This window comes from Salvelinus namaycush, chromosome 1 (genome assembly GCF_016432855.1).
Source record: "Salvelinus namaycush isolate Seneca chromosome 1, SaNama_1.0, whole genome shotgun sequence".
Taxonomy (NCBI): domain Eukaryota; kingdom Metazoa; phylum Chordata; class Actinopteri; order Salmoniformes; family Salmonidae; genus Salvelinus; species Salvelinus namaycush.
In genome coordinates this window covers 29,558,478-29,571,765 of record NC_052307.1, presented here as the reverse complement: position 1 = coordinate 29,571,765, position 13,288 = coordinate 29,558,478, and the positions used below count along the sequence as shown (strand labels likewise).

The 13,288-nt window shown below is 45.9% G+C and overlaps 1 protein-coding gene across 1 annotated transcript; it reads left to right on the top strand.

The window, feature by feature from the left end:
• Positions 1–3,816: 3,816 nt before the first annotated feature.
• On the top strand, positions 3,817–7,416 carry LOC120051349 (neurofilament medium polypeptide-like). Its single transcript, XM_038998179.1, has 4 exons — positions 3,817–4,603; positions 5,544–5,743; positions 5,941–6,065; positions 6,214–7,416. The coding sequence occupies exons 1-4, from the start codon at positions 3,817–3,819 to the stop codon at positions 7,397–7,399; spliced, it is 2,298 nt and encodes a 765-aa protein (XP_038854107.1). The 3' UTR covers positions 7,400–7,416.
• The last annotated feature ends 5,872 nt before the right edge of the window (positions 7,417–13,288 follow it).

Here is a 13,288-nt window from a genome sequence, read left to right as displayed (position 1 = left end):
GGGTGTCAGTTGGCTGACTGTGAACGAGCTGAGAGACTCTAGGATGAGTTTGGTGATAAAAAGTTGTCCATATGTACTATGGCCAAGAGATGAGTTGTAGGTTACCCTACTGTAGGAATCCCCTCGAAGCCTACCATTGACTGTACAGATCCAGTGTGCGACAGAGCTGCAAAAATTGTGACAAAAAGGTTGTTTTGTTGTAGCTGTGTCTAGGGGGGCATATTTGGGAGGGAATGCTGTCGCCTCCAGGTAGGTGCTTGTCCCCCTGTGTGCTGAAGGTGTCAGGTTCTTGTCGAGTTCTGGCGTTTAGATCACCAAAGACAAGTACATGTCACTGGACCTGGAAATGGTTGAGATCACTCTCTTACACACACACACACACACACACACACACACACACACACACACACACACACACACACACACACACACACACACACACACACACACACAATGTAATATCATCCAAAACGTTAAATGTACAGACGCTGACTCATCTATATGAGGCCTGCCAGTAGAGCTCTGTCTTCCCAAGGTCACTCTCTTCACCCTCCCTCCATCATCTCTCTCCTCCCTCCATGTCCATCAAGTCTATCTCCCCTTCCTCTTCATCTCCCTCCTCCCCTCTTCTCTTATTTCATCCCTTTTCACTTCACTTGCCTTCCTCAAACTTCAAACTGATTGACATTCCAAGGACTGAGAATGCAGGCCACCCCTCCACCCCTCCATTCTGGCTCAGTGATCTCTGCTCCACTCGCAGTGAACTCACAGTGCTTTTGGAAAGTATTCAGACCCCTTGACTTTTTCCACATTTTGTTAGGTTACAGCCTTATTGTAAAATGGATTAAATTGTGTTTTCCCCCTCATCAATCTACACACAATACCCTATAATGACATTTTTGTTGCTAATTTACATAAGTATTCAGACCCTTTACTCAGTACTTTGTTGAAGCATCTTTGCCAGCGATTACAGCCTCAAGTCTTAGTGGTTAGAGCATTGGGTTCGAATCCCTGAGCTGACAAGGTCAAAATCAGTCATTCTGGCCCTGAACAAGGCAGTTAACCCACTGTTCCCCAGTAAGCCGTCATTGTAAATAAGAATTTGTTCTTAACTGACTTGCCTAGTTAAAAAAATATTTGGCACCCCTGTATTTCGGGAGTTTCTCCCATTCTTTTCTACAGATCCTCTCTAGCTCTGTCAGGTTGGATGGGGAGCATTGCTGCACAGCTATTTTCAGGTCTCTCAGGAGATGTTCGATCGGATTCAAGTCCGGGCTCTGGCTGGGCCACTCAAGGATATTCAGAGATTTGTCCCAAAGCCACTCCTACGTTGTCTTGGCTGTGTACTTAGGGTCGTTGTCCTGTTGGAAGGTGAACCTTCGCCTCAGTCTGAGGTCCTGAGCACTCAGGAGCAGGTTTTCATCAAGGATCTCTCTGTACTTTGCTCCGTTCATCTTTGCCTCGATCCTGACTAGCCTCCCAGTCCCTGCCAGGGAAAAATATCCCCACAGCATGATGCTGCCACCACCATGCTTCACCGTAGGGATGGTGCCAGGTTTCTTCCAGAGGTGGCGCTTGGCTTTCAGGCCAAAGAGTTCAATCTTGGTTTCATCAGACCAGAGAATCTTGTTTCTCATGGTCTGAGAGTCTTTAGGTGCCTTTTGGCAAACTACAAGCAGGCTGTCAGGTGCCTTTTACTGAGGAGTGGCTTCCATCTGGCCACTCTACCATAAAGGCCTGATTGGTCGTGTGCTGCAGAGATGGTTGTCCTTCTGGAAGGCTCTCCCATTTCCACAGAGGAACTCTGGCGCTCTGTCAGAGGGACCATCGGATTCTTGGTCACCTCCCCGACCAAGGTCCTTCTCCCCCGACTCCTCAGTTTGGCCGGGCGGCCAGCTCTGGAAAGAGTCTTGATGGTTCCAAACTTCTTCCATTTAATAATGATGGAGGCCACTGTGTTCTTGGGGACATTCAATGCTACAGTCATTTGTTGGTACCCTTCCCCAGATCAATGCCTCGACACAATCCTGTCTCGGAGCTCTACGGACAATTCTCAGGTGTGTGCCTTTCCAAATCATGTCCAATCAATTGAATTTACCACAGGTGGACACCAATCAAGTTGTAGAAACATCTCAAGGATGATCAATGGAAAGAGGATGCACTTGAGCTCAATTTCGAGTCTCATAGCAAAGGGTCTGAATACTTATGTAAATAAGGTATTTCTGTTTTTAATTTTTAATACATTTGCAAACATTTCTAAAAACCTGCTTTCGTTTTGTCATTATGGGGTGTGTAGATTGCTGACGTAACGTAACAAAATGAGGAAAAATTCAAGGAGTCTGAATACTTTCCGAAGGCACTATATATAGTGGATGTAGTGAGTAACTGGGACTAGAAGCATGTGGAGTGTTCATTTCGGGTCTAAATGTGATACTCTGTCTGATAAATATGTGATTATAAATGTGATGAGAAATATGTGGCAGGTAGCCTAGCGGTTATTAAGAGCGTTGGGCCAAAGAGTTGCTGATTCGAATCACCATGCCGACTGGGCTTCTGTGAGTCGCTCTGGATAAGAGCATCTGCTAAATGACAAAAATGTCAATGTGATGTGAGAGTTTATGTCACTGAGGAGAAGGCCATGACAACGTATGGGTCTCGGTCTGAGGGTTATCACCTGCCATATAAAAGAGAAAATACAAGGGTTTGTGCAATGTTGACACGTGCAGAAATATTTCAGTCTTTGTATCCAAGATCATGACGGTATAACGTTGTGGAAAATGGGGCTGCAGAACTTTACAGTGACCGAGAGATATTTAAGGTGTTCCCTTAAGATTTACAGCCGTATGTGTGTGTGTGTGTGTGTGTGTGTGTGTGTGTGTGTGTGTGTGTGTGTGTGTGTGTGTGTGTGTGTGTGTGTGTGTGTGTGTGTGTGTGTAGCCTGAAGGAGTCTGATCAATAGGTGCTGTAGTAGGGACAGAATTATCCTCCTCAGACACATTCTTCCAAATCAGCTGACACACCTACAAGGACCGCACTAAAATAGCAGTGTGCGTACTTAATTCTCCGCTGTCTGATTTTTCAAAGAACCTGGGTTATTGACAGCGGTCATTCTGATCTATCCACTTATATACATTTCTGAGGATCATGATGAAGACGTCAAACCTCACACACTGTTATGAGGTGTAAAGTTGTCAGTGGACCAGCCAGGTGTGTGTGTGAGAGAGAGGGAGAGCGAGAGGGGGGAGAGACAAAGAGGACGGGCTGCTTTCTGCTGATGTGCAGTCGGATTACCTCTGCAGTGTGAGTCTGCAGATCCACTCCAACCCACCTGGGGGACACACCTGGCCCACTGACAGAACCACACACACTTTCACTGTCATGTTTTCACAGCACTGACAAATAGAAAGAAGAGCTGCACATTAAACGTTCAACTAGTCCAAACACAATCATATCATTTAAACCCAGTTTGTATTAACTATATACTTTTCTTCTGATGAACATGGTATTGTGGACATCATTTGTTTCAAAAAGTTGAAGCCTATAGGCCTAGGTCTACTGTAACGAACATGGCACATAATCCCATTGTGGGATAATATCATACAATTGGACATTTGGGTGAAAATTCAAGAAGCCTATCATGCGCTGTATCATGGTGTTTCTGTAGTTAGTCTGTGTGATAAGGAAGGAGTAGTGATGACGATAGCGAAGATGTCTCTTTAAAGAGAGAGATTGTTCGTGCTGAGTTGTGACTTTCTCCTCCCGCGGTATAAAAGCTCATCTCTCTTCACCCTGCCGCAGTCTGCATCCGGCTTAGAGATGAGCTACCCAATGGACTACCTCTACGGCCACGGCTCCTATTCCAGGACACCACAGGGACACTCTGCCCGGCCCGCCGCTTCCCTCTCCTCCTCCGGCTACCACTCCCAGCCATGGACGACCTCCCAGCGCCGCCGCCCGGCCTACAGCCAGGCAGCCTCTGCCGACAGCTTGGAAATCTTTAATGGCGACATGACTCGGAGGAACGAGAAGGAGATTCTGCAGACACTCAACGACCGGTTCGCCGGTTACATCGACAAGGTGCGGAACCTCGAGCTGATTAACTCGAATCTGGAGCAGGAAGCGGCTGCGCTGCGACAGAGCCAGACGGGGCGGGATACCGTGGGAGAGCACTATCAGCGTGAGCTGGGGGACCTGAGGGCTATGGTCCAGCAGTTGACCGGGGAGAAGGCACGCACACTCTTGGAGCATGACCACCTTGAAGAGGACATCCAGCATGTGCGGACCAGGCTCGAGGACGAGGCACGCAGCCGGGAGGAGCTGGAGTCCGCAGCACGCGTCATGAACAAGTATGTGGATGAGTCTGGGCTCGCGCGGCTGGAGCTGGACAAGAAGCTGTTCGCGCTGCAGGAAGAAGCCGCGTTCCTGAAGAAAAACCACGAGGATGAGGTGGCCGAGATGCTCGCACAGATCCAGGGTGCACAGGTGAGGTTCGAGGCTCGAGACACGATCAAGGCGGACGTCACGAGCGCACTGCGGGAGATCCGCGCACAGCTGGATGGCCACGCGACCAAGAGCGCAATGCAGGCAGAGGGATGGTTCAAAGGTGAGAGGTGCAACTTTATATCAATCTACCTTAATATCTTTAATACCCACCTGGTTTTACCGAGAGTGGTGGTGAGAAAGCCAGTTTTATAGTCTTATAGGACTATAATGTGTGGCCGTGCGGTGACGCATCCTTGTTCGCTGTCCATGGCCCTGAACTTGGGAGCGCTTTGGTTTTACAATCAAATGGGCTAATGGTACATAGTGGTGCATATAGGCTATTATCAATCCCATTTGGGACATTGATGCCTCGTAAGATCACCAGATCATTGGAAGCAAACTGCTTTAAACTCTCTAGGCTATATATTCAGCTAAACCTGCGTAAACATCATCCAATGAGTGCATACCAATTACTATAATGACACCTTGAGTGACAAGGGTACTTTCGAATCAAACGCCATAGTTATGAAATGATAGACTATGATTGCACTTGGAAAAAGTATTGGATGTGAATAATGTGGTGAAATAGCCCACTGGTTTATTTTATGGAGAGGACTAAGTGTTCTGTCTGGTGTAAACTCGTGTCTTTAACTATCTGTCCACCTGCCGCCTGTCACCTACAGTCCTGTTTGGAAAATCTTATTACTGTTCATCATGCATTCCTGCCGCAGGCAACTATGAGTCAGCAGTATTAGGTCCCTAAAAACACAGATGGCGCATTCAAGACTCCTTGGAAGTTTCTTTTGACAAGATTTATCAATATGTTGTTCAGTGTCATGTATCTGAGTCAGACCTCTGACAGACAGACTGTCATGGTCACTCCTTCCTGGAGGAGAGGATGTGTGTTCTCAGTGACAGACCTTTACTAAAGCTCAATACAGAAAAGCATTCAGGCACCTGGCCAGTACTAAGACAGGAGACTATTTTATAATTTTGGGTTATAGCCCCTGTCCCCATGACCTCTAACACCCTGTCTCTGACCCTGTCCCCCCCTTCTGAAGTGCGTATGGAACGGTTGGCGGATGCAGCTCACTCTAACACGGATGCAATCCGCGGTGCCCAAGAGGAGATAGCCGAGTATAGACGGCAGCTGCAGAGCCGCACCATCGAACTGGAGACCCTCAAAGGAACCAAGGACTCTTTGGAGAGACAATGCATGGATAGTGAGGACAGACACCATGGAGATATCCACTCCCTACAGGTACACTCCTCTGCCTGACTGACCATCAGTCTGGCTTTTCTCTTTCTCCTTCATTCTGACACACATTGCTCACCAACGTGTGTGTGTGTGTGTGTGTGTGTGTGTGTGTGTGTGTGTGTGTGTGTGTGTGTGTGTGTGTGTGTGTGTGTGTGTGTGTGTGTGTGTGTGTGTGTGTGTGTGTGTGTGTGTGTGTGTAGGAGACCATCCACCAGCTGGACGGTGAGCTGAAGAGTACTAAGTGGGAGATGGCCAGTCAGCTTAGAGAATACCAGGAGCTGCTGAACGTCAAGATGGCTCTGGACATAGAGATAGCTGCCTACAGGTGGGTCAGGGGTTAAGGGGGAGAGGTTAAAGGTGTTCAGACTGGCTCTGAACAACCTTGCTCTTGGAATATATATATATTTTTAAACAGGAGACTGTATTGACACACCCAACTCAGACTGTACTTCCCATGTTCTTCCCCTAAACAGGAAGTTGCTGGAAGGGGAGGAGACTAGGTTCCTATCTGGGCCAAGCCTGTTCTCCTACTCCTCCGTTCACCTTAAGCTGAAGGGGGAGGAGCTCTCAGACACAGTCATACTGGAGGAACAGACGGATGAGACACAGGTCACTGAGGTGACAGAGGAAGGAGAGGAAGAGGAGAAGGGTGAAGAGGAAGAGGGGGAAGGATCTGAGGATAAGGGAGCAGAGGAGGAAGAGGGTGATAAGGAGGAAGAGGAAGGATCTGAGGATAAGGGAGGAGAGGAGGAAGAGGGTGATAAGGAGGAAGAGGAAGGATCTGAGGATAAGGGGGAAGAGGAGGCAGGTGAGGATAAAGAGAAGTCTAAGTCACCTGAGGAGGCTGCTTCTCCATCTAAGTCTCCCACCAAAACCCCCCAGCCCAAATCTCCCGCCGTCAAATCCCCTGAATCCAAATCACCCCCAGCCAAATCTCCCCTCCCCAAATCACCCGCCAAGTCTCCTGCCCCCAAATCTCCCACAGAGAAATCTCCCCAGCCCAAATCCCTGGCTGTGAAATCACCATCTAAATCTCCCCCTAGCAAATCCCCAAAGTCCCCTCCTCCCAAGTCCCCCCTCCCCAAGTCTCCTGAACCCAAGTCCCCCATCCAGGAGAAGGCCAAGCCCCCTGCAGAAGACAAACCAGCCAAGGAGGAGAAGAAAGAGAAGGAACAACCCCAGCCTGTAAAAGAGGAGAAGAAACAGGAGCCAGAACCCAAGGAGAAAGAGAAGAGTGAGAGCCCGCCTAAAGAGAAGGCTGAGGAGAAGACAGACAAACCAGATCCCAAGGAGAGCAAGCCAGAGGAGACCCCAACACCTGCCCCTCCTGCCGCCGCCTTGGCCAAGCCTGCAGAGGAGAAGCCCGCCCCCGCCAAGGAGAGCCCCACCCCTGCTAAGAAGGAAGATGAGAAACAGGCCCCATCCAAAACAGACGACAAACCTCAGGCAGAGTTGAAGCCTGCCCCCAAAGAATCACCAGAGAAAACAGAGAGCAAGAAAGAGAAGAAACCAGAGCCCAAAGAGGAGGTGAAGGAGGACAAGCAGGAGGCCTCTAAAGGGTCCGACAGTACAGAGGTGAAGGATACGAAGGTGGAAGGGAAGGCAGAGAAGGACGAAAAGTCCTCCAGCACTGAGGTCAAAGAGAAAGCCATGAAGTGAATCACTAACGCATTGTGTATGAGCCAAGAGGAGTGAGAGAGAGAGACGCCAAAGAACTATCGGGGAGGGATGGGAGGGGGAAGGGAGGGAGGCTACTGAAGATCTGAGCAGCCTTTGTAAAGGGAGGCCAGAGCAGAGTAGGAGACAAACAGTAAACAAGCAAAGCAATAGTGTTTCTCTAGTTACTAATCCCTGGGTACTCAACCCTGATATGATGCTTCTTCTAATGTATGACTGTAAAGAATGCAGAATGCTCTAAACTCTATCTGAATGTGTCTGACTTCCCGTCAATAATAACAAGTGCATTAAAACAGCAACATCGCTCTGGCTGGGAGCACAGCACAGTGCCATGTACCTTCTGAAGCCTTCAAGGGCAGAGATGTCAACAAATGTCTATAAAAGATTGTGTCAGATGGATATATTGTACTGTTTGTGTGTATTTATGACGATATAAATTAGTATATTATATTGACGACTATAAAAAGCAGAGAGACTATGAACCCGCTCATTGTGCACCTTAAACAGCTCCCTGTCTGATGGTTGTGCTGAGTCACTGTGCTGTTGTTAGTATGCTAGGTCAGGGAGGATAACTCTGAAGTCAGGGATGACTGTGCCATGTATAAACTGCTGAGAATATGCAATACAAACTGATGTAACTAATAAAAGGTTCAAACTGAACAATTTCTGTGTGTTCTCATCATTATATCATTCTAATACTAAAATATACACTGGTGTGAATTATACTGATTGTCGCGGTGATGGTCTCGACCTGACCTGGGCAAAGACGTCAATTCAACGTCTATTCCACATTGGTTCAATGTAATTTCATTGAAATGGCGTGGAAACATTGATTCAACCAGTGCGTGTCCAGTGAGAAACAAATTGCTGGCTAAAATATATAATTTACTGGTATAGTACTGAGGTACTAGACAGAAATTATATCGCTTCCGTCTAGTTCCTCTCATGTACAGTTGAAGTCGGAACTTAGGTTGGAGTCATTGAAACTCATTTTTCAACCACTCCACAAATTTCTTGTTAACAAACTCTAGTTTTGGCAAGTTGGTTAAGACATCTACTTTATGCATGACACAAGTAATTTTTCCAACAATTGTTAACAGACAGATTATTTCACTTATCACAATTCCAGTGGGTCAGAAGTTTACATACACTAAGTTGACTGTGCCTTTAAACAGCTTGGAAAATTCCAGAAAATTATGTCATGGCTTTAGAAGCTTCTGATAGGCTAATTTACATCATTTGAGTCAATTGGAGGTGTACCTGTGGATGAATTTGAAGGCCTACCTTCAAACTCAGTGCCTCTGCTTGACATCATGGGAAAATCAAAAGAAATTAGCCAAGACCTCAGAAAAAAAAATTGTAGACCACCACATGTCTGGTTCATCCTTGGGAGCAATTTCCAAACGCCTGAAGGTACCACGATCATCTGTACAAACAATAGTACGCAAGTATAAACACCATGGGACCACGCAGCCGTCACACTGCTCAGGAAGGAGACGTGTTCTGTCTCCTAGAGATGAACGTACTTTGGTGCGAAAAGTGCAAATAAATCCCAGAACAGCAGCAAAGGACCTTGTGAAGATGCTGGAGGAAACCGGTACAAAAGTATCTATATCCACAGTAAAACGAGTCCTATATCGACATAACCTGAAAGGCCGGTTTGCAACTGCACATGGAGACAAAGATCGTACTTTTTGGAGAAATGTTCTCTGGTCTGATGAAACAAAAAGAGAACTGTTTGGCCATAATGACCATTGTTATGTTTGGAGGAAAAAGGGGGAGGCTTGCAAGCCGAAGAACACCAACCCAACCGTGAAGCACGGGGGTGGCAGCATCATGTTGTGGGGGTGCTTTGCTGCAGGAGGGACTGGTGCACTTCACAAAATAGATGGCATCATGAGGAAAGAAAATTATGTGGATATATTGAAGCAACATCTCAAGACATCAGTCAGGAAGTTAAAGCTTGGTCGCAAATGGGTCTTCCAAATGGACAATAACCCCAAGCATACTTCCAAAGTTGTGGCAAAATGGCTTAAGGACAACAAAGTCATGGTATTGGAGTGGCCATCACAAAGCCCCGTCCTCAATCCTATAGAAGATTTGTGGACAGAACTGAAAAAGTGTGTGCGAGCAAGGAGGCCTACAAACCTGACTCAGTTACACCAGTTCTGTCAGGAGGAATGGGCCAAAATTCACCCAACTTATTGTGGGAAGCTTGTGGAAGGCTACCCGAAACGTTTGACCCAAGTTAAACAATTTAAAGGCAATGCTACCAAATACTAATTGAGTGTATGTAAATTTTTACTTGGATTAAATGTCAGGAATTGTGAAAAACTGAGTTTAAATGTATTTGGCTAAGGTGTAGGTAAACCTCCGACTTCAACTGTACATGCCAGTTCTACACACTCTGAAGAAAGGAACAGTTCTGAACGGAACACCAACTGAGGTGGTATGAAAAGCACAGCGGAGGTGAGGAAGATGAGAGGTGTGAGGATCTCACTATGTGGGTGTGTGTGTGTGTGTGTGTGTGTTCTGTACTGCATTGCGGCTGAGGAGTGCACCTCCCCTCCCTGCTCTGACGTCACATAGCCTGGGCTCATACATAAATCAGGTGTTCTGGAGAACAGCGCTACCTGAACAGAGCGGTTCCCCCTCTTCTTTCTACTCCACAACATCCTGGAGTTAGAGAATACAGCTGCCCCCTGCACATCTCTCGCGATTATCCTTAGGTTAGGTCTCTCATCCTCATCGCACCCTCATTTGAACTCTCTTCTATACCTGCTCCACAAAGCTAGCCTGCTGAAACAGTAAGCATGGATCAAAACAGTCCAAAAGCATAATTATCATCATAAATAATATGATAACGTACACCATATAGTAGATCGATTCTGGAGTAACCTGCCAAGCCAGAGATGATCTACACCAGTTCATCTGAGGCTCCATGCATGTGCTGCTAAAGACAGAGCAGTGAGACCACATTATGAGAAGTGCTATAAACAGACATCACAACCTTTATTTCATAACAAAGGCTTCCTTTGTCAGTTTTAGAGTCCTGTCTATGTCCTTGATGTGACAGTTGTCCACAATCATTGTGGAAACTACAGTGGAGTCAGTAGTTGTGATATGCTGTGGAGTTACAATGGAAACAATGTTTTCCTTAGGGACTGGAGAGCATGTACAGTGCCTTCAGAAAGTATCCACACTGCCCTAACCCATCTGGACAAGAGGAATACCTATGTGAGAATGCTGTCCATTGACACCAGCTCAGCATTTAACACCATAGTACCCTCCAAACTCGTCATCAAGCTCAAGACCCTGGGTCTCGACCCCGCCCTGTGCAACTGGGTACTGGACTTCCTGACGGGCCGCCCCCAGGTGGTGAGGGTAGGTAACAACATCTCCACCCCGCTGATCCTCAACACTGGGGCCCCACAAGGGTGCGTTCTGAGCCCTCTCATGTACTCCCTGTTCACCCACGACTGCGTGGCCATGCACGCCTCCAACTCAATCATCAAGTTTGCGGACGACACTACAGTGGTAGGCTTGATTACCAACAACGACGAGACGGCCTACAGGGAGGAGGTGAGGGCCCTCGGAGTGTGGTGTCAAGAAAATAACCTCACACTCAACGTCAATAAAACAAAGGTGATGATTGTGGACTTCAGGAAACAGCAGAGGGAGCACCCCCCTATCCACATCGACGGGACAGTAGTGGAGAGGGTAGTACGTTTTAAGTTCCTCGGCGTACACATCACGGACAAACTGAATTGGTCCACCCACACAGACAGCGTTGTGAAGAAGGCGCAGCAACCTCAGGAGGCTGAAGAAATTCGGCTTGTCACCAAAAGCACTCACAAACTTCTACAGATGCACAATCGAAAGCATCCTGTCGGGCTGTATCACCGCCTGGTACGGCAACTGCTCCGCCCACAACCGTAAGGCTCTCCAGAGGGTAGTGAGGTCTGCACAACGCATCACTGGGGGCAAACTACCTGCCCTCCAGGACACCTACACCACCCGATGTCACAGGAAGGCCATAAAGATCATCAAGGACAACAACCACCCGAGCCACTGCCTGTTCACCCCGCTATCATTCAGAAGGCGAGGTCAGTACAGGTGCATCAAAGCAGGGACCGAGAGACTGAAAAACAGCTTCTATCTCAAGGTCATCAGACTGTTAAACAGCCACCACTAACATCGAGTGGCTGCTGCCAACATACTGACTCAACTCCAGCTCACTTTAATAATGGAAATTGATAAAAAATGTATCACTAGCCACTTTAAACAATGCCACTTAATATAATGTATATGTATATACTGTACTCTATATCATCTACTGCATCTTGCCATCTTTATGTAATACATGTATCACTAGCCACTTTAAACTATGCACTTTTATGTTTACAGACCCTACATTACTCATCTCATTTGTATATACTGTACTCGATACCAGCTACTGCATCTTGCCTATGCCGTTCTGTACCATCACTCATTCGTATATCTTTATGTACATATTCTTTATCCCTTTACACTTGTGTGTATAAGGTAGTAGTTGTGGAATTGTTAGGTTAGATTACTCGTTGGTTATTACTGCATTGTCGGAACTAGAAACACAAGCATTTCGCTACACTCGCATTAACATCTGCTAACCATGTGTATGTGACAAATAAAATTTGATTTGACACCTCGACTCATACAAATTGACACATACAAATTATCTATAAAAAGGTCCCTCAGTCGAGCAGTGAATTTCAAACAGATTCAACCACAAAGACCAGGGAGGTTTTCCAATGCCTCACAAAGAAGGGCACCTATTGGTAGATGGGTAAAAATAAAAAAGCAGACATTGAATATCCCTTTGAGCATGGTGATGTTATTAATTACACTTTGGATGGTGTATCAATACACCAAGAAGAAAGGGAATATTCCTGAGTGTCCGAGTTACAGTTTTGACTTAAATCTACTTGAAAATCTATGGCAAGAGCTGAAAATGGTTGTCGAGCAATGTTCAACAACCAATTTGACAGAGCTTGAAGAATTTTGAAAATAATACATGGGCAAATGATGCACATTCCAGGTGTGGAAAGCTCTTTGAGACTCATCCATAAAGACTCACAGCTTTAATAGCTGCCTAAGGTACTTCAATCAAGTATTGACTCAGGGGTGTGAATACTTACGTAAATTTGGCATTTCTGGATTTCAATTTCAATATATTTGCAAACATTTCTAAAAACATGTTTTCACTGTGTCATTATGGGGTATTGCACAGACGGGTGAGAAAAATATATACTGTACAGTACACCAGCCAAAAGTTTGGACACACCTACTCATTCAAGGGTTTCTTTTTTTTTATTACTATTTTCTACATTGTAGAATAGTGAAGACATCAAAGCTATGAAATAACACATGGAATAATTTAGTAACCAAAATGTTACACAAATCAAAATATATTTTTTATTTTATATTCTTCTGTTTTTATCATCTTTTTGGTTACTACATTATTCCATGTGTTATTTCATAGTTTTGATGTAGAAATAAAGAAAAACCCTGGAATGAGTAGGTGTGTCCAAACTTTTGACTGGTACTGTATAGTTAATCCATCTCGAATTAAAGCCGTAACAACAAAATGTGGAATATTTTAAGGGGTCTGAATACTTTCTTTAGGAAGTTGCTCTGTTGACATCGAGATGCTGCATCGCCCTGAATTCTGACTGTATATCACCATAAACGTTACGTTTCTCCTTGAATTCTTTCCTCATGATCATTAGGTTTCTCCTTGGGGTTGTAATGGCAAAATGTAATCTCTTTATGCCTGATGGATGACTGTGTATTAACAGGAGACAACCTGCAGCAAAAAACGTCCTCAGAATG

Excerpts from the sequence above, each read along its gene's own strand:
- LOC120051349 (XM_038998179.1), top strand. The coding sequence starts at position 3,817 with ATGAGCTACCCAATGGACTACCTCTACGGCCACGGCTCCTATTCCAGG. Across the intron at positions 5,744-5,940 it reads GAGATATCCACTCCCTACAG|GAGACCATCCACCAGCTGGA; the intron begins GTACACTCCTCT and ends GTGTGTGTGTAG. Across the intron at positions 6,066-6,213 it reads ATAGAGATAGCTGCCTACAG|GAAGTTGCTGGAAGGGGAGG; the intron begins GTGGGTCAGGGG and ends TCCCCTAAACAG.